Source organism: Oncorhynchus masou, chromosome 5 (assembly GCF_036934945.1).
Source record: "Oncorhynchus masou masou isolate Uvic2021 chromosome 5, UVic_Omas_1.1, whole genome shotgun sequence".
NCBI classification, from domain to species: domain Eukaryota; kingdom Metazoa; phylum Chordata; class Actinopteri; order Salmoniformes; family Salmonidae; genus Oncorhynchus; species Oncorhynchus masou.
The window spans coordinates 29982257-30004405 of NC_088216.1; the positions used below are offsets into that span (position 1 = coordinate 29982257).

The 22149-nt window shown below is 42.8% G+C and overlaps 1 protein-coding gene across 2 annotated transcripts; it reads left to right on the top strand.

The window, feature by feature from the left end:
• The first annotated feature begins 10925 nt into the window (after positions 1-10925).
• On the top strand, positions 10926-21787 carry LOC135539377 (malate dehydrogenase, cytoplasmic-like). 2 transcript variants are annotated; one of them, XM_064965218.1, is made up of 9 exons: positions 10926-11098; positions 15634-15732; positions 15967-16063; positions 16842-17017; positions 18985-19107; positions 19421-19597; positions 20290-20403; positions 20782-20871; positions 21324-21787. In XM_064965218.1, exons 1-9 carry the CDS (start codon positions 11045-11047, stop codon positions 21444-21446), a joined length of 1053 nt encoding a protein of 350 aa, XP_064821290.1. In that variant the 5' UTR covers positions 10926-11044; the 3' UTR covers positions 21447-21787. The 2 variants fall into 2 exon arrangements, with proteins under 2 accessions (XP_064821290.1, XP_064821291.1); XM_064965219.1 differs by lacking the exon at positions 10926-11098 and adding an exon at positions 14323-14441.
• The last annotated feature ends 362 nt before the right edge of the window (positions 21788-22149 follow it).

The following is a 22149-nucleotide window of genomic DNA, read 5'->3' on the forward strand; positions in this document are numbered from 1 at the left end:
TCTTTAAAAGTATATTTTACCCAGAATACAAACTAACAGGATTTTCCATTTACCTTGGCTGTAGTTTGTTCAAGAAGGAAGTTTTGGGATATTTAGTTTCCTTTCAACACTTAATAGCCATATTTTGTAACTGTTAGCATTCTCAATGAGACAACATTAAATTGTTCTTATGCCTGTGTAATAAAACTGTAATTACTTTTGGAACGACATTTTGTTAGCATGTTGTTACATGATACGTAGGTAATTCCATTTGAATTGCATAGCAATGAGCTGAGAGTTTCTGTAACTAATGTACACAAGAGGAAAAGTGACTGCACAGTCACTCCATTATTATGCAATTATAAAACCATTTCCAAAGTCCTATGTAACAACAATGTTGCTATTGTAATAATCACAAAGTTACTACACATGTATAAGAACTTGATGTCAAGTGTTACTTTATGTCTCTCTCATTATGAAAATGTGTTTGTTAGTCATTTTCAAGCTTCAAAAGTGGTCTCCTCTAATGTTGAAGTGATTCCATGTCCCTCATATACAGTATTTCATTCAAGGCTATAGGCTATATTAAGATTCATATCTAAGAGCCATCCAAACCATGTGCTTATGATCATATATTTAGACTAATTCAACTAGCTGTTGTATTTTTGGGTTCTTCATCAAATAGTTGGCAGCCATCAAATACAATTTTTTTGGGGGGGGGGGGGGGGGGGTTCAAATAACTTGCATATATTAATATCATTTGGTTTTCTGAGAGATATTCAAAATACTAATAATAGATTTGTTGTTGTTGTTGCTGAGACCTGTATTTCAATATCAAAGAAAATACACTATATGACCAAAGGTATATGGACACCTGCTCGTCGAACATCTAATTTGAAAATGATGGGCTTTAATATGGACTCTTCTGGGAAGCTGTTGGAACATTGTTGCAGGGACTTGCTTCCATTCAACACGGGGGCATTGTCATACTGAAACAGGAAAGGGCCTTCTCCAATCTGTTGCTACAAAGTTGGAAGCATGAAAAACAGCCCCAGACCTTTATTTATCATCCACCAAACTTTACAGTTGGCACTATGCATTCTGGCTGGTAGCATTCTCCTGGCATCCGCCAAACCCAGATTTGTCCGTCAGGCTGCCAGATGGTGAAGCGTGATTCATCACTCCAGAGAATGCTTTTCCACTGCTCCAGAGTCCAATGGTGGTGAGCTTTACACCACCCCAGTCAACTCTTGGCATTGCGCATGGGGATCTTATCCTTGTGTGCGGCTGCTCGGCCATGGAAACCCATTTCATGAAGCTACCGAGGAACAGTTATTGTGCTGACGTTGCTTTCCTGTGGCAGTTTGGAACTTGGTAGTGAGGACAGACATTTTTATGCGCTACGCCCTTCAGCACTCGACTGTCCCGTTCTGTAAGTTTGTGTGGCCTACCACTTCGGGGCTGAGCCGCTGTTGCTCCTAGACATTTCAACTTCACAATAACATTCCTTACAGTTGCCCGGGGCAGCCCAATCAGGGCAGAAATTTGACAAACTGACTTGTGACTGTGACCTATGGCGGTGCCACGTTGAAAGTCACTGATTTCTTCAGTAAGGCCATTCTACTGCCAATGTTTGATTATACACCTGTCAGCAACAGGTGTGGCTGAAATAGTGAAATCCACTAATTTGAAGGGGTGTCCACATACTACAGCATATATAGTGTAGTTGCTTGTTAGTTGAGACTATATAAACTATGTTTGACTACCTTCAGTATTTGAAAAGTTCTTATTTTCAAATAAACTACAAAATACAACTATTTCCTGCCCAGGTCTTCAAGAGACACAGAGTACCAAACTGCCACTCTCGTCACAACACCATTTTAATTACTGTCTCCATACAGCCCCAAGCAGAGTATTCTCTCCAAGATCACAGCAAACAAATATGTCGTGCAGAGCAGTCGACAGGTGACAAAACTCATTCAATTCAAAACGTTGACCTGCACAATTGTCTGTGAATGTGCCCTTTGGTCTAGTAGGCCTTCACACCTAGCCCAGGTGGATAGGTAGATTGCTGTCTGTGAATGTGCCCTTTGGTCTAGTTGGCCTTCACACCTAGCCCAGGTGGATAGGTAGATTGCTGTCTGTGAATGTGCCCTTTGGTCTAGTTGGCCTTCACACCTAGCCCAGGTGGATAGGTAGATTGCTGTCTGTGAATGTGCCCTTTGGTCTAGTTGGCCTTCACACCTAGCCCAGGTGGATAGGTAGATTGCTGTCTGTGAATGTGCCCTTTGGTCTAGTTGGCCTTCACACCTAGCCCAGGTGGATAGGTAGGTTGCTGTCTGTGAATGTGCCCTTTGGTCTAGTTGGCCTTCACACCTAGCCCAGGTGGATAGGTAGATTGCTGTATCGCTGTGTTCTTTAGAGTCTAATGCCTGTAGTTTCATCAACATAGGTGTTGATTGATGTGAAATAATTTATATGATCATTTAAATTGACACGGCCAGAGACAAATGTGCTGTGCTCTGCAAAGCCATATGCTATACTTTTGGTCTATGGCAAACTCTTCGAAAAAAGGGTTATTCAGCTGTCCTCATTGGAAACGGTTCTACTTGAACCCAAAAGCGTTCTGCCTTGAGTCAAAATGGTTTTTACCTGGAACCAAAAAAGGATCTTCTACGGGGACAGCCGAAGAACCCTTTTAGGTTCTAGATAACCCTTTTAGGTTCCAGATAATCCTTTTAGGTTCAAGATAACCCTTTTTTTCTAAGAGTGCAGAGAAAAAAGCTGGCATCTAACCCCAATTTGCATTCTAATTCCAAGTTATCATACTTTCTTGCATTCTCTCTGTTGTATTTTTTTGTCCTCTCTCCCTCTCTCTCTCTACCTTCTCTTCCCCCACTTTTTTGTATGAGCCCTCAGGGTCGCCGCTCATTGAGAGAGGAAAAGAAAGACGACATAAAGGAGAGAGAGTAAAAGCTGAGGAGGTGCGGAGGGGACACAATGCTCTCCAGAGGAGACAGTCACGCGCTCCCATTGAGGAGGGGACAGGGACAGAGTGGCGCCAGGGCTCAGGGCGGACACCTTCATAATCACACATGGCAAGGGAGAGAGACAAAGAGAGATAGAAAGAGAAAGTGTGTGTGTGTGTGTGTGTGTGTGTGTGTGTGTGTGTGTGTGTGTGTGTGTGTGTGTGTGTGTGTGTGTGTGTGTGTGTGTGTGTGTGTGTGTGTGTGTGTGTGTGTGTTAGATTAAAGATCACAAACTAAGGTGAGCTGTAAGTAATACATTACTGTGCACAGGCGTGCCTGCATACCTGCACATGTCTGTGATATGTCCTCAGATTTATCACATTGAATACAACAGAAACTAACATAAACCACAGGTCAAGGAGGTGAGTGAGGTTGATTGGTGCTGGTGCGTGAGAGTGCGTGCACGTGTGTCAGTCTGTCCGTCACTCACGCGGTCGGACCCCAGTCTACTTCCAACATGGCCGCAGGGCTCTTCAACAGATCGGCATGAAGTGACATGGCGGCATAGGCATGAGAGACCGCCAGCCGTCTTAAAAGGTCACTGAGGACAAATCCTCCACCCCATCTGACTGCTGTTGTCCCTTAGGACAGGTCAAGAGTTGAAAAGTTCACCCACGTAGAAAGGTGAGGAAGCCAGTCATGCAAATATGAGAAGGTGACACGGGAGAGGATTAGTGAGACTAGGTGAAAGAGAAAAAACCAAGACAAGCACAAAACCCTGTCCTGGGGACAAGTGGCTACAGAGTAAACTGAGATGTTTTATGTTTTTTTGTGTGTGATTATTCTAATTTGTGAAACAATGTCATCAGAATTGGAGTGTGGGTTGAGGGTCTCAGAGGCCAAATGCAGCCGTTTTATTTCAATTCAATCTCAATCAAGTCATTTTTTGGTAACATTTAAGTACTTTACTGTGACTGTTTTAAATGAAAATGCTCAAAAATATACTAAAAAAGCTTCTTAGCAAAGAGCAATTTCTCTAGGACTGCTAGGAGTGGGAAAGGGTCAAACTAAAAACTAGCTGTTATTGGCAGAGAGGTTTGGAACTCTCTTTCTTATTGGTCTATTAACTAACTTACCGCCTGGTGATGTCACCAAGCAGGCCAAAACTCCATTCCACCAAAACAGGCAGAAATTTCAGGAGATCTTTTCAAATAAGGGCATTACTATAATTTTCACAATTTAACAGAATTATTCCAATGTCATGGTGTGGGAATATATTCAAATATAGGAAAATCGCGTATTTTACTGCACTGGGTCTTTAATTATATTTCTAGTTATTATATTATAAGTCTAGTTATTATTAGAGGCTGTTAATAATGCCTAAGGCCAAATCTAATTGTTATGTATTGGCTAAGTAATGCTTTATTCATGCTGAATTACAAACTTAGGAATGGTTTAAACATGTGTTATTACAGACCATTGGCTAAATAATGGTTTAATCATCCTTAATTACAGTGCCTTCACAAAGTATTCACACCCCTTTACTTTTTCCACAGTTTGTTGTGTTACAGCCTGAATTTAACATGGATTAAATTGAGATGTTGTGTCACTGGCCTACACACAATACCCCATAATGTCAAAGTGGAATTATGTTTTTAGAAATGCTTACAAATTCATTTAAAAAATGAAAAGCTGAAATGTCTTGAGTCATACAATTATCTGTAAGGTCCCTCAGTTGAGTAGTGAATTTAAAGTACAGATTCAACCACAAAGACCAGGGAGGTTTTCCAATGCTTCGCAGAGAAGGGCACCTATTGGTAGATGGGTAAAAATATAAAAAGCAGATATTGAATATCCCTTTGAGCATGGTGAAGTTATTAATTACACTTTGGATGGTGTATCAACGCACCCAGTCAGTACAAAGATACAGGCGTTCTTCCTAACTCAGTTGCCGGAGAGGAAGGAAACCGTTCAGGGATTTCACCATGAGGCCAATGGGGACTGTAACAGCTACAGATCTTAACGGCTGTAATAAGAGGAAACTGGAGGATGGATCAACAACATTGTAGTTACTCCATAGTACTATCCTAAATGACAGACTGAAAAGAAGGATGCCTGTACAGAATAAAACTAGGCATCCTGTTTGCAATAAGGCACTGAAGTAAAACTGCAAAAAAAATGGGGCAAAGAAATTAACTTTATTTCCTGAATATAAAGCATTATGTTTGGAGCAAATCAACTCAACACATCACTGAGAACCACTCCTATGGGTATGTTATGGGTATGCTTGGCACTGTGTGGGCGAGCAGTTTGCTGATGTCAACTTTTTGAACAGAGTTTCCCATTGTGGCGGTGGGATTTTGGTATGGACAGGCATAAACTACGGACAATGAGCACAATTGCATTTTATTGATGGCAATTTTAATGCGCAGAGATAACGTGACAAATCCTGAGGCCCGTTGTCGAGCCATTCATCTGCCGCCATCACCTCATTTTTCAATACACAATTCCTGGAAGCTGAAAAGGGCCCAGTTCTTCCATGACCTACATGACCATTACCAGACATGTCACCTATGAGCATGTTTGGGATGCTCTGGATCGATGTGTACGGCAACGTATTCCAGTTCTCGCCAATATCCAGCAACTTCGCACTGCCATTGAAGAGGAGTGGGACAACATTCCACAGGCCACAATCAACAGCATGATCAACTCTATGCAATGGAGATGTGCATGAGGCAAATGGTGGTCACACCAGATACTGACTGGTTTTCTGATCCACAACCCTACTTTTTTTAAGGTATCTGTATTCCCAGTCATGTTAATTCATGTATTTCAATTGACTGATTTCCTTATGTGAACTATAACTCAGTAAAATCTTGTTGCATGTTGCATTTATATTTTTGTTCCGTGTACAGTCCAAGTGCGCAAAGCTCTTAGAAATTTACCCAGAAAGACTCACAGCTATGATCAATATCAAATGGTGATTCTAACATGTATTGACTCAGGGGGTGTGAATTCTTATGTAAATGAGATATTTATGTATTTCATTTTCAATAAATGTGCAAACATTTCTGTAACACACGTTTTCACTTTGTCATTATGGGGTATTTTGTGTAGATGGGTGAGAGAAAAAATGTTTTTTAATCCATTTTGAATTCAGGCTGTAACACAACGAAATGTGGAATAAGTCAAGGGGTATGAATACTTTCTGAAGGCTCTGTGTGTACATGCATAGCAATACTTCACTACAATGAATCGATAGGACTCATTTGTTGTTCCAGTTTCAGATTGGTTGACTATTTCAAAGGTGAGAGAAACTAAAAAGTACTTTTCCATTGATGATTATGTGTTCCATCACGGGGCCATTGAATCCATTCTCAAGGGTTAAGCAGTGGCCTTAACTGACTCACAGGTTTATCCAACGATCCTCACGCCCCAGCTAACACGGCGACCTGATCGGGGCTGACAGAGCCCAAATTCTTCACATTGTTCCATTCATCTCAGAGAACATGGCTTGTCTGTCAAAGACGCTCTCTGGAGAGAAAAACCTTGGTCTAGAAGGTAGAATCTTCCTTGCTCCCATCCCTTGCTCGAATCCAAACCTTATAGCCATCATACGCTATAGACAACAACCACCTTGGCTGGGAACCAGCACTTCAGGGCACTTTCTATCAGCAGCGTTCCAGGCAGATGGGGAAATGAGTGTGATTGGCAAAGAGGAAAGGAGGAAGACGAGGCGACTGACTGAGAGGATACTGTTGCCAAGGAGGCAAGGGTTGGTTTTGGGGGGGGGTGTGGGGCGTGACCACTCTTAATTATCCGATATGGTTGCCAAGCGTTGGCACGGGGACAGGTTCAGAAATCGAGTGACAGGTTGCCAGCTCGGTGGGAGAAGAGCCAATAGGTGCGTTCTCTGGGTTTCGAATGACAAGCGCCAAGTGACTAATGCTTTTGGAGCATTGGATGGGGGCCTACGCGCCATCAAACACGCACCAATGGATCTCCCCACAGTCGTCAGTCATCATCACATGCAATACTGGAACAGCAGTTGAGCAACAACACCAGTCAAAAAGACGGGACTGATGCCGACCGTATCTGTTTGGTTGTGAGGCTTCCCTATCAGTCCGATCTGAATGGCCCCACACTTTTAATCCTTGGTTTAGATTAGTTTCTCGCTCCAATCCCTTAAATCCCTCTCGGAATGTTTCTGTGCTGCATGTTACTCTCACAGAGATATGGATCGACTGTTAGAGCGATCAGCGATTGGTCATTGACTGCAGTCACCTCATGGAATCAGTCTCAGAACAAAACAAAGCCGGCCTCCATGTTGCATGAGAGATACTGAAGGCGTGGTGCGACTATCAGGGGAGGCACCGAAATAGCGGATCAGTGTTGGGTTCGTAGGGGTCAAAGAAGAGGCGGCGGTAGACACTGGCTAACCTGTCCTTGTTGCCGGCCTTCAGGAACTACTTTCTTTCAGTCACTCAGAGATGGGGGATGGGATGGAGATAACACGGCCATAGCAGGTGAGATCACCGACTCTGGGTTCAACTGCATGTCAGGTGAAATTCCCACAATGCCCTCTGTTTTCATAGTCTACACAAACATGGAACTGAGATCCAATCGCCCCCACTCTTTTGTTGTCTTTCAAACCTTTTCTTGTATTGTTGTGGTGTTTTAAGGCCTGCAAATATTTATAATCCCAACAGAGCAGACATAGAAGACATAACAAACAACCGTCGAAAGACTGCACTTGGCGCCAGTAGTGCCCTAAAAACAGTCGTTGTTTGGATTGGGTTGAAAACGACAATGTCAAGTCCATATAAGTTCAAATGGCGAGCGATGAAGACTAGGCTAATATCAAAGCTCACCGGTTGGTCAGAAAACGGCATTCCGTACATTCCTCTCCCAGTTCTGTCAGCTTAACCTCAGTGCTGAGAGACTTTTTCACTAGTGCCGTAATTACTGTGGATGGAAGGCAACAGGAAATTGTTATTCGCAAACTACTTTGTCTCTCTCTCTGTCAAAGTGTGCGAAGACGCAGCTGTGGTGGGTCAGTCATCCCTCTCCTCAGGCTTGTCTCTGTGACTGACAAGGGAAGCCAGGTTTGGGCTGGTAGACATAGTGTGGTCATGAGAGCTGTGGTAAACAAGCTAGGCCATGCCTCTATCGTCGCTACACAGCCAGGCATTTAGGTGTCAGTCATCGGGAATGGCGCTTTGTTAGGCACGTCAACACTTGAGAAGGGGGCCAGAGAGGAAAGGACGTCTTATTAAAAACTATTTGTGATTAATATTTCCATGTCACTGCTGAGTGAATGGAGAAGTGTGTGTGCCCCTGTGTGTGTGCCAGTGCATAATGTGTTTGTGCATGTGTGTATGCACACGTGTGTGTCTGTGCGTGACTGTGTGTGTGTGTGTGCGTACATCTGTGTTTGTGCATGTGTGTATGCACACATGTGTGTCTGTGCGTGATTGTGTGTTTACGTGTATGTGTGTGTGCCTGTTTCAATCCGGAATGTGTAACGTATTACACACACACACACACACACACACACACACACACACACACACACACACACACACACACACACATACACACTGACTGACTGAGCCATGACAGGTTGAAACCTGCTGAGCAAACTACTCAAGGCTGCTTAGTCATGCATTGTCTGTGGTAGATGATGACTTTAGAGAGGAATGAAAAAACTCACCTCCCTGTCGAAAGAGTCACAGTCATTGAGGCCTCGTGGATTCAGTCAGACCCTACATGTAAAGGCAAGCTGAAGAGGTCACAAAGACTACAGCCCCTCTCCTCTATATAACCATCAATGTCGTGCCTAGTTTGTCGTAAACACAAGTAGAGGTATCTTCATCTTACAGTATCCCTTTTGATCTACTGTCCAAGTGTCAAGGAATCTATGTGTTATGTAGGATCTGTCACATATGGATGAAAAATGTAAATGTGAATTATACACATCCCACTGCTGACTTCAATGCGCTTCTGCCCAGTGTCAAGGCATTTACGCTTATGTACGTAGGATAGGACTTAAACTGTTCTAGATTTACCCGTGGTAAAGGTATTGTGAATGAAGAAGTAGTGGCAATAGCAGCACTTTCCATACTGGCCCTCATTTCTGAGCACAGCCTATCACTTTTCTCATGCAAGTGGTGACCTCTGCTGGTACAGTATAAGAACCAAACCATCAACTTGTTTAGCTTTCTTGAAACTAACACTATCACAACATTTTGTCTCATTGCACCTTCCTGAATAGACCACTGGCGTCATGACACCTTCTTTCATCTTTAACCACCGGAGGCTGGTTGCACCTTAATTGGGGAGGAATTGCTCGTGGTAATTTGCTGGAGCGGAATCAGTGGAATGGTATCAAACACATCAAACACAGGACGGCTTGTAATAATGGCTGGAACGGCGCAAATGGAATGGGATCAAACACATGGAAACTATGTGTTTGATGTATTTGATACCATTCCACTGATTCCGCTCCACCCACCGTATTGTGGGAAGCTTGTGGAAGGCTACCTGAAACGTTTGACCCAAGTTAAACAATTTAAAGGCAATGCTACCAAATACTAATTGAGTGCGTGCACACTTATGACCCACTGGGAATGTGATGAAAGAAATAAAAGCTGAAATAAACTATTCTCTCTACTATTATTTATAATAATGCAGAGTAAAGTATGTGGTTTGGTGACATCATAAAGGTGTCTGTTTATTTTGTCATTAACTACCTCCACAATATTGTGAGTGACATACCCTTTTTCAACATTAAAATACAGGCTGGGGCCCAGATAACAGCACATGAAGAGGAAAATAGCAGTCTGGTATAGTCATTACAAGCCGTCCTCCCCTCAGCATCCTCCACTCTGTAACCATCAAAACAATAGACATAGATACTTTTGTACCCGTTTCCCCCAGCATCTTCACAAGGTCCTTTGCTGTTGTTCTGGGATTGATTTGCACTTTTCTCACCAAAGTACGTTAATCTCTAGGAGACAGAACGCGTCTCCTTCCTGAACAGTATGACGGCTGCGCGGTCCCATGGTGTTTATACTTGCATACTATTGTACAGATGAACGTGGTACCTTGAGGCGTTTGGAAATTGCTCCCAAGGATGAACCAGACTTGTGGAGGTCTACAATTCTATTCTGAGGTATTTGACTGATTTCTTTTGATTTTCCCATGATGTCAAGCAAAGAGGCACTGAGTTTGAAGGTTGGCCTTGAAATGCATCCACAGGTACACCTCCAATTGACTCAAATGAAGTCAATTAGCCTATCAGCAGCTTCTAAAGCCATGACACAATTTTCTGGAATTTTCCAAGCTGTTTAAAAGCACAGTCAACTTAGTGAATGAAAATTGTGACACAGTTCATTATAAGTGAAATAATCTGTCTGTAAACAATTGTTGGAAAAATGACTTGTGTCATGCTCAAAGTAGATGATCTAACCAACTTGCCAAAACTATAGTTTGTTAACAAGAAATATGTGGAGTGGTTGAACAACGAGTGTTAATGACTCCAACCTAAGTGTGTGTAAACTTCCGACTTCAACTGTACATGCAATATAGCCTACAGGCCAGCAGAGGCATAGGCTAGCATATAGGGCATAGCAGCAGAAAAAAATGCATACTCCTGCTGCATATGTACATTATAGTGTCCTTATGTGACCCCCAAAACACACCACACCTATGCGGTTCTCAATTGTAGGCTAGTGATGTCATCAACCAAACCCCCCTCTCACACCAGACATTATCATTAGGATATGCTACACTTTATGCAACAGTGATCATTAATGGGCAAAGATTACGGCGCAGGCAATCTATTTTAGTCCACTAAAGCTTATTAGCGAACTAGACTGTAGTGCGAGAGAGAGTGACTCCCGAGTGAGACTGATAGATAGCGGATCCGAGTATAACTGCATATCTCGTCCTCGGGGCTCGCGTTTCCCTGAGGTTGCTGCAACGCTCTCTATGTCCTTATCTCCCCGACAATCTCGCCCTGAACTATTTTCAGCTGGACTCGCAAAGACAGACGGGCGGACATACTGTAGCGAGGGGACGGACCCGGGTTCACCATGTTGACATTGTTGTCAGCGATGTACATAGTGGTGCGGGCGGCATCGTCGGAGGTAAGAGGCTTCTCCTTGACCCGCAACAGCATACAAAGGGGGCTCTCAAACGAAATATTAAGGCTACATTTGAATAAACTACAGTTGCAAATTTGACATTGAGTCTCCTCCATATAGCACATGTCTTGTTGAATTACCGCGATAAGCTCTTACCAACCTAATCTTATTGGGTAGCCTAGTGAAACATTGGTGTATTCGGATCCATATTAGTTTTTGCAGAAGCTTCAGCTTTTCTCTCTGGGTAGTGGACACTATCGACTAGAAAATGATAGTCTCATAAGCTACTATTTTGTGGTATCTATCCGTAGGCTATCCCTCAGTCAACAAGACATTCGAATTGAGTAGTCTACTCTGAGGCCTACTCATTCATAATGTAGCCGACAGACTGTCTGTGGCTGGACTGTCCTGTCTGTGTGACCCCATCATCATCCATTCATTGACTGCTTCCACTACGCAGCTTTGGTAAAGGGTGGCAGGTAGCCTAGTGGTTAGACTAACAGAAAGGTTGCAAGATCGAATCCCCGACCTGACAAAGGTAAAGAAAAACAAAAGAACGTGAGCGGGTGTTCATTGCAGATTACAACATGAATAGCTCCTTGCCACCCAGTGCATTAGACAGGCGCTGCCTTCCATAGGGAAGTCAACTATTTTCACCGGGCGATTATGTAACATTAATGGCCCACTTCCCACAATCATAATGAAACGGATCTAATTACGCTATAAAGCACGAGGGGCTGTGCAATATGGCCATATACCACGGCAAAGGGCTGCTCCTTAGTATGACGCAACACGAGTGCCTGCATGCACCCCTTAGCCGTGGTATATTGGCCATATACCACAAACCCCCTAGGTGTCTTATTGCTATTATAAACTGGTTATCAGCGTAATTAGAGCAAGCAGTAAAAAAATGTTTTTTTCTCATATGGGTGGTATATAGTCTGATATACCACGATTGCCAGCCAATCAGCATTCAGAGCTGGAACCATCCAGTTTATATATTTTTTTCTTCTGTTTGCATAACAGTAATCACATTTTTAGCCATGCAGTGTTTTGTTGGAGTGCATACCGTGTGTATCCTGTATATACGACTAATAAACCTTAAATAAAGGTAAATAATATTAGGTAACTAAGTGACATGCTATATCTGCTGTGGAAAATACGAGGCTGCATGTCAGTGTTAGGTCCTGGTTGCTTGATGTAATAGAGTGGACATTAATTATAGTTACAAGTCAACAGGCTTAGTTCTTGAAACTGGTTATTTTGAAACCTCCGAATGTATCTCCAGAGGGACCTGCCAGAAAGGATGGAATTATGGCGATTCTCAATTCAATTGTATTCACTAAACCTAACCTTGTTCTTACCCCCACCAGAGAAAAAAAAGCTAATATGCCTGCTCATCAGTTGTGAAGATAGTGCCACTTTAGTCTGTTCTATTGCCAAGCAGCTTGTGACTAGTCTACCAGAGCCACATCGCGGCACTTGACTTCAAATGACCCCACTCTTGACCCCAGTGGAGGCTACAGACGGACGTCTTGTTCCAATAGTCTTCTATTAGAAAAAGTTAGGCGGACGTTATACTTACTACTTGAGGATGGATCGTATTTTCTGTTTGAATTAGGCTACAAGTTGGCTTATGACCGATTCGATTTTACCCACCTACTAAATAAATATGCAGGACGTAAGGCAGGGAGAGGACGTGGTTTTCAAGTTAAACCAATATGGACAAATATTCTCCAGCACTTTCACTTATCAGTGGTCATGAAGCAATGAGGCAATGAAAGAGAAGTGTCTCCATCTTACAGACAATGACCATTAATAGTTGCTTAGAAGTAAGTCACCGAACAAACCTTTAACTCAGTCTAATCAGGCTTTTGTTGGGTGTTTGAATTAATCGTTGCTTGAAATATTGTTCATCATGTAATAGTCGCTCTTATTAACTTGAATTCTAAGCCATTAATAGATCATTTATAAACCATGTTTTTGATTTGCTGAACAGTAATCCAGTTGGTATGCTCAATCTTTATAGAAAAATGCTGTGTGCTGTAATGTAGGTGTGATGCATTTGTAAAACCAAACATAGATTGATATCAGGGTATAGGCCTACTTAGGGACAATTCATTTGCTGAATTCAACTTGGTATAGGCTACCAAAAATCCACTCAAAACATCCCAACACAACTCTAATGTATATATCTGATTAATGAAGTGTATAGATTAAAATGTGTGTTTTCTTATTTGGCCCAGTGCAAATACTATGCCACCCTCCTTCATTCATTGATTAGAGTACAGTGAGAACTGCAAATAACTGTGTACAGAAAATCCCTAGGATACTGTCGATCCAGTCCTTCTAGAGGAGTGATGAACGTTTGTTAATTTATTAAAAAGTTATACAAAATGTGCGGCTAAAAGAAGCAAGACGCAAGGTATTAGCAGTGGTGTAAAGTACGTAAGTACTACTTAAGTCGTTTTTTGGGGTTCCGTACTATTTATACTTTTGACTACTTTTACTACATTCCTAAAGAAAATAATGTACTTTTTACTCCATACATTTTCCCTGACACCCAAAAGTACTCGTTACATTTTAAATGCTTAACAGGACAAGAAAATGGTCCAATTCACTCACTGGTCCAATAACATCCCTGGTCACCCGTACTTCATCTGATCTGGCGGATTCACTAAACACAAATGCTTAATTTGTAAATTATGTCTGAGTATTGAAATGTGTCCCTGACTATCCCGTAAAATAAAATAAAATTAAAAAAAATAAAATCGTTCCGCCTAGTTTGCCTAATATAAGGAATTTGAAATTATTTATACTTTCACTTGTACTTTTGATACCTAAGTATATTTTTGAAATTACATTACTTTTGATACTTAAGTATATTTCAAGTCGCATACTTATAGACGTTTACTCAAGTAGTATTTTACTGGGTGACTTTCACTTTTACTTGGGTCATTTTCTATTAAGGTATCTTTACTTTTACTCAAGTATGGCAATTGGGTAAATTTTCAACCCCTTGTTATTAGTAAAAGGAGATATTTGAACGCCGCTCATACACAGGTTTTTTTAGATGTATGGTCCATATAAGGTTATATGGGCGTGGCCTACGATAACAATGAGCTCGGGCTGCAGCAGTTCTTCATGGGGAATGTGTTCCTTTTCGTGACTTGGGCGGGTAAAAAGACCAGCATCAGTCAATATTCAACTACAGATCCCAGGACAGGAATCGAGTGCGCCACGGTTTGACATTTCAATACACGCGCAGAGGTGACCCTTCTGTCTCGTCCTAGCGGGAGAACAGTGTTTGCAGGCTTAACTAGATCATCTATCTCAAGTGAATATGGTAAGATATATGTTTATTTTGTTGCTGTCAGTTAGTGCTAACTGTTATATTAATGATGCATCGAAAGTGTTAGCTTGCTAGGAAAATAGATGCTTGTCATTGCTGATGATCAAATTGAGTTTTATATGGGCTTGTCATTGAAGCCGGGAGCTAGCATCATCGGTTAATCTAATGTTTGATCCAAAATGAGTCTGATTAGATTTCTGGCCAACGTTCACCATTTCTTTCTGAAGTCGTTTTTGATAACGTTATTCAGAAAGATGGCCAACCAGCCATCTTGTGCAGTGAGAAGAAATATGAGGATGTTGGATTTTTTTTAATAGTCTCTAGACTACAATTGCGAAATGAAGAAGATAAAGTGCCTGATTAGGAAATTGTTTCCGTTTTTTCACACTAGTAACAATGTAGCCGCGGTGCCTTCTCATCTCAGTCGTTATGGCTACATTGTTGCAGTAACAGACTTTCGCGCGTGGCATTAGACGATAATGATGCAATTTATACTATCATTCATTCTTTAATTTCTTGATGACGATGAATATCAAGAACTGCTTGAGTCGCCCATTTTGAAGCTATTGGCCGCGTTCCTCTGCCCAGGCGTTGCTGACGCATGCCAGGTCTTACAACGCCTGGATATGTATTTTATGTATCCGCGAACTACGTCTGTTATAGCAATCTGTCAGTCGATGATGTGGCACGCAACCATTGGTTGATGCATGCAACTTCTGAGCAGGGGAACCTGACCAACATATGGGCATTGCGTGCATCAACCAATGGTTGCATCCATTGCGTCATCCACTTACGGATTTGCTATAAAATATGATGTGGTTAGCTGATACACCGCCTGGATAGGTATTTTACGTAAGATTCGGCATGCGTTACCAGGAACACCTGTATGTGGAATATAATTTGGGTAAAATGTAAAAGCCATACACAATAGCCTACATATAGTTCTTAATCTTTGCTCTTTCAAACAACAGGTAATGTTATATCACGGAAAACGGCATTAAATGCACTTTATGGGCTAATGCAAAGTGCGTTTCCATCTGTCAACACTGAGTTTTGTCATTTTAATCAACATAGCAGTCAGATGTGATTACTGCCGCTTCATTTGCTTATCCCAGCTATGTAGGTCATTACTGCTGTGTTGGAAGATTGCACAGAATGAGTATGGGGTTTGTGTGTTGTTTTGCAGGCCGACCCAATCCGTGTGCTGGTGACTGGCGCTGCTGGACAGATCGCCTACTCTCTGCTGTACAGCATCGCCAAGGGAGATGTCTTCGGCAAGGACCAGGTAACACGGCCTACTTCTATCTGCTCTCTCTCTCTCTCTTTCAAATCATCTTTGGCCTCGAGAGAGCACAGGAGGCAGATGGATGTTATAACATGTTGGCTATAATGACGCTGTTACATAAGCACGTGTGAATTATACATGGGATGTGCATTTTTGACAAGGTCGGGAGGGGCAGATCTCATATTTTTGGCCGTGGTGAACACACATCCCTCTTTGCATTGGTTTCTGTTCTAGCCCATCATCTTGGTCCTGCTGGACATCCCTCCCATGTTGCCAGTTCTGGATGGGGTTGTGATGGAGCTGCAGGACTGTGCTCTCCCACTCCTCAGGGGTGAGCTATGCTTTTCTATTCTGCCTGGGCTGGCTCTGAGAACATATGCACCCATTATACATAGGCATGCTTTACATTCTGTGTCCTCCCCCATCTGAAACCTATTTAAAATGCGTTGTGTGTGTATGGACTGTATTTCTGTTTGTACATCCCTGCTGCTGCGGTACTTTTCCAGTAGCCCTAACTTCACAGCAGCAGGAATGGTCCACAACAGACTGCTGTGGGAAGGAGTATCAGAAAGGAGGCCTCCTATTAGTTGTTTCCCAAAGCCCTATAGAAAATTCCAGCCAATCCTGAGAGTGGTGGGGCAACAATAGGGGAGGCGGGGTACAAGACGTTTCTTGCACCAATGAGCCCTGACTGAAGTTCATCCTGATTAAACGGGGAATGAGTTTTTCACTAGTGGCCAGAGACCAAACATTATCTATGAATTCAGACCATTTGGCAGTGTTTCAAGAAAATATACCATTTATTTCAGCCAGGTGGAGCCACTGTGTGGTGTGTGTGTGTGTCTATGGAAATTACCTCAAGTCATTTTCCACACAGAGACTTTGTCCTTATCTTGCATTCATGTACACCCAGATGGTCCTGAAATGGCAGTACTATTTTACTAACTTTGGCAGACATTCTATGCTCATAGAAATTGTTTTGTTTTAACGCATCATCATAATTAAAGTCATAATATTATTGCTAAATCCAATACAAACATGCTTCTCTCTACAAATGTGTCTGTAACACCAAACGTTAACTACATCCACTCTATTCCCCCCCCCCCCAGAGGTCATCCCCACTGACAAGGTGGAAGTGGGCTTCAAGGATCTGGATGCCGCCATCTTGGTTGGCTCTATGCCCAGGAAGGAGGGCATGGAGAGGAAGGACCTCCTGAAGGCCAACGTGGCCATCTTTAAGACCCAGGGTGCCGCCCTGGAGAAGTACGCCAAGAAGACCGTCAGGGTAACTGTCCCTCTGTGTGTATGACTCGGCATGTTTCAGGCAGCAGAGAGAGAGAGGGAGGGAGGGAGGGAGAGAGAGATCTCATTGCTAACGATAATCAAGGGTTATGAAGGCACAACAGTACGGCGAAAGCCAGGTTGTGGGGTGTTGAATGATGTTAAAGGGTGTTTTGGGGAAAGGTTAATCATTTTGGGGCGGCAGGGTAGTCTAGTGGTTAGAGCATTGGACTAGTAACCGGAAGGTTGCAAGTTCAAACCCCCGAGCTGACAAGGTACAAAAAAAAAAGTTGTTCTGCCCCTGAACAGGCAGTTAACCCACTGTTCCTAGGCCGTCATTGAAAATAAGAATTTGTTCTTAACTGACTTGCAGAGTTAAAGGTAAAATAAAGAATTTGCTTGTACTGATGTTAAAAAAATATTTTTAAATTTTTAACCCCCTTTTCTACCCAATTTCGTGGTATCCAATTGTTAGTGTCTCTTGTCTCATCACTGCAACTCCCGTACGGGCTCGGGAGAGATGAAGGTCGAGAGCCATGCGTCCTCATAAACACAACCCAACCAAGCCACACTGCTTCTTAACACAGCGCGCATCCAACCCGGAAGCCAGCCGCACCAATGTGTCGGAGGAAACGGCGTGCATCTGGCAACCTGGTAAGCGCGCACTGCGCCCGGCCCGCCACAGGAGTCGCTAATGCGCGATGAGACAAGGATATCCCTACCGGCCAAACCCCCCTAACCCGGACGACACTAGGCCAATTGTGCGTCGCCCCACGGACCTCCCGGTTGCGGCCGGCTGCGACAGAGCCTGGGCGCGAACCCAGAGTCTCTGGTGGCACAGCTAGCGCTGCGATGCAGTGCCATAGTCCACTGTGCCACTGATGTAACATTTTAGTGAGATGTATGTTAAAGACTTAATGTAATACCTCCAGTTCTAGGACATTTTGAAATGAACCACTACAGATTTGACAACTTTCCTTCCTTTAAATTCATACAAACTTTTTGACAAATCAGACTATAATTGGACCTTTTCGCATTTCAAACGGGCCAGTTTTATTGGACAGCCTTCTACTTCTATGGTATAGGCGCAAGTTCACATCTTAATGGGCTGGGTTCAAAGCCAGGGATGAAAACTACTCCATGCTGGTGTCACGAGGGGGCCTTTGGCCACTACGGGTTTGCAGCAATAACTAGACGTAAGTGTGACAAACAAAGCCTCACATCTTCTATGGTCAACTAATTCTGATCCAGGAATGTGTGTGAATAAGAATGGGCAGGTTTCTATATAGCTAGAACTGGATGCCCGTCCTCTAAAGTAGGTGTGTTTTTAGAAGAAGAGTACTTTATTAATCCATACCAGATGGAAATGTGGATTCTACTTTACACAATCCCTCCTATATATACACGCACACACAAGTACCCACATTAGGCAGAAGCAGTGCAGCGACCCCGGTGAGCAGTTTAGGGGTTGAGTGCCTTGCTCAGGGCCACAATGGCGGGAGATGTTATCTTTCTAGGATTGGCACTGGCAGCCATAACATTCACGTACACACATAAATCTGTTTAAATCGAGCTAATCCTTGACCTTCATTTAAAGGGGATGTATTCTTTATGTTGATTTATAGGCCATTTAGAAAGTGTCAGTATTTCCCTTAGTCATGACTCATGTTTCTCAGTTGCACTGCTACTCTTTAAAAAAAATATATATATTTATTATTTTTTTATACATATACACACTTATTTTTAAATGTAAAACTTTGTACCCCTTTTCCTCTCCAATTTCGTGATATCCAATTGGTAGTTAGTGTTGGCCCATCGCTGCAACTCCCGTATGGACTCGGGAGAGGCGAAGGTCAATGGCACAAATGGAGATTAGGACTTATCCTATTCTTGTTTCCTACTCTAAAATTGAGCTGTTCCTGAGTCTGTAGTTTGAGTACATGATGACTCTTTGATGTTTCTCTCTCTCAGGTCTTGGTGGTGGGAAACCCTGCTAATACCAACTGTCTGATTGCCTCCAAGTCCGCCCCCTCCATCCCCAAGGAGAACTTCTCCTGCCTGACCCGTCTAGACCACAACAGGGCCCGTTCCCAGGTAGGCCAAAGCCAAGAGGCTCCATCCGGAAAAAGCCACTAGTTCCTAGCCTCTAGGCACTTGATGTAATGTCCAATCCCAAATGGATCCCTATACCCTATGTACTTCTGGATATCTGAGAGGATTAAGTGTGAGCAATATGATTGGCTAGTTAGAATTTGTACTATATTGCTTAAACCTAGTAAATCATATCTCTGGAAGTGCAAAAGGTGTAGCTATAAGTCAATTTGGAATTTAGATCTGAAACAATTGAATGGGTATACCAATATGGTCAAAAATCCCATGAAATGCATCACAGCCTGTCGTCCTCTAGGTGGCGATGCGTTGCGGCGTGCCTGCCGATGCAGTCAAGAACGTCATCATCTGGGGCAACCACTCATCCACCCAGTACCCCGACGTGCACCACGCCATGGTCAACGTGCATGGCAAGGAGGTGGAGGCATACGGTGCCGTGAAGGACGACAGCTGGCTCAAGGGAGACTTCATCTCTGTAAGTGAACTCAAGTTTTGGCTCTTCTGAGCTAACCCATTTTGACAGTTTCCCATAAGGAATGTACTATAGGGCATTCTAACAATTTGCTTCAAAATGCATTATTCTGCCATTTAAAAAAAAATACATATAAATGTATGGCTTTGTTTATGAAAATGTTCAGGACCTCAAACTGTACAAATGTACCAATTTTCATGCTTTTATGAAAAAGTAAACAATTCCACCTGAAATCTGCATACATCGCTTGAAGTACTGATCATAATCAAATTGTATTTGTCACATGCGCTGAATGCAACAGGCGTAGGTAGACCTTACAGTGAAATGCTTACTTACAAGCCCTTAACCAACAATGCAGTTAAGGAAAACAAGTGTGATACTTAATATAAAAATAAAATAATGCTTTATGAATGTAGTTATACACATTTATGAGTGGCTATTTGCACCTATGTTGTTTATGCATAGCTCATAGGTATTATAAATGTCTGATCCTTACCTGAATGAATCTCTTCACATGGAAAAGCGAGCGTAGGTTGTGGGTGTCATTTTGGACCCCATATCTCATCTTTTAATAATCTCTTATCTGAATATAATCATTTTCACTGAATCTATTCATCTCTTTAGGTCCGTGTTGTAATGAAGCAGTCCTAAATCCCCCTCTTTCCCTCTCTTCCTCTCCTTTCTGTCTCCTGCAGACGGTGCAGCTACGTGGTGCTGCTGTCATCAAGGCCAGGAAGCTGTCCAGTGCCATGTCTGCCGCCAAGGCCATCTGTGACCACATGAGGGACTGGTGGTTCGGCACTCTCGATGTAAGCTGTGTGTTTGGGAGGTGGAATGGATCTGGATCAAGGATCTGCAGCAAATCCCCCCCCCCCCAACTCCATAAAACATTTAACGCTAAACACCTAACATTGCTCAAATGTTTATATTTTGAAAAGAGATTTCTCGGAACAGAGCTCCATGACTGCTCATTATTTTCTGGAATCCACAAACATGCAAAGCGTTTTGATTGGTTATCTCAGACAAATTAATTTGAATTGGCTGGAAAAATGTGGAAAAATAATATCATAGGGTTGCATGATTCTGCAAACGTTCCCTGGATTTCTGGAAAACCTGGGAATTTGTTTTTTTGTTTGTTTGTGAAGCTGTGTCCCTGGCCTGACTGTTTGTTCTGTTGTTATTTTCAGGGTGAGTTCATGTCTATGGGTGTGTACGCTGGTGGAAACTCCTACGGAATCCCCGAAGACCTCATTTACTCATTCCCTGTTCATATCAAGGTAAGGCATAACCATAGAGATGGATAGAGGCCTCTTGTGCTACAGTTTATTTATGAATTGCCAAAATGAGTCACTCATAGCCCTCAATGGCTCTGCTCATTCTGTCACAGAAGAGGCCATTGTATACATAGGAGATGTGCTGTCTTGCATCTCTATGGGCATAATTAATCAACCCTGGCAAGGTGTATTAATAGAACATATTATTTACCGATGGGTGGTTATTGAAAGTCATTGTTACCCAACATCAGCTTTTCAGAGTTTAGGTTTATACCAACATAGGCCTACTATTGCAAGCCAGCAGTGTACACAGACCTGTCACATTCATTTGCTATTGGAAAATGATGACAAAACTGTGTTACGCAGAGCAAATGGGTACTGTAGTTGTGATCCTGGACTAGATGAGATGTGCTAAAGAGCCCTCTGTTTGATTCTCATCCATATTCTCTCCACAGAACAAGTCATGGAATATCCATGACGGTCTGCCCGTCAACGACTTCTCCCGCGCCAAGATGGACGCCACAGCCGCCGAGCTGGTGGAGGAGCGAGACACGGCCCTGTCTTTCCTGAGCCAGTGACTCGCGGTGCCACCTACTGGTACACCGCCACAACAACAGCACTTAGAATACCCCCAGAACCCTCCTGACTCACGTCTGTGACCAATACACCCACTCGAGTCCCGCTGCACATTTGGCGAGTGTGTGTACCTCTCTGTATGTATGTATGTGTGTTTCACTCTGTTCATCTCTTTAAGGTAACGGTTATTAATAATAAACCTGTAATAAAACGAAAGCTATCTAAACGTTGGCCTTTGTCAGAAGACACTGGAGGATTGCCCTTTGGGTAGATGATAACGCACAATAGCTCTACTGTACTCACACGTTATCCAACAATAAAAACAGGTACAACTGATAGCTCATTCTGTGGATTGTGGTTGGTTATTTGACTAAATATCTATAAATCTGGGCCTCCGGAGTGGCACAGTGGTCTTTTATTGCTGTGCCACCAGAGATTCTGGCTCTGTCGCAGCCAGAGGACGCATGGCTCTCGACCTTCGCCTCTCCCGAGTCCGTACGGGAGTTGCAGCGATAAGACAAGACTGTAACTACTACCAATGGGATACCACGACATTGGGGAGAAAAAAACATAATATATATCTCTAAATCTAGGGTTTTATGTTATTTTTCAGTTAAGTTAATATTGAAGTTTACTTGGAAATAGAAGTATGACAGTTGTATTTCTATAAATATGGTAGTTATATCATGGTATGTGAAATGTTGA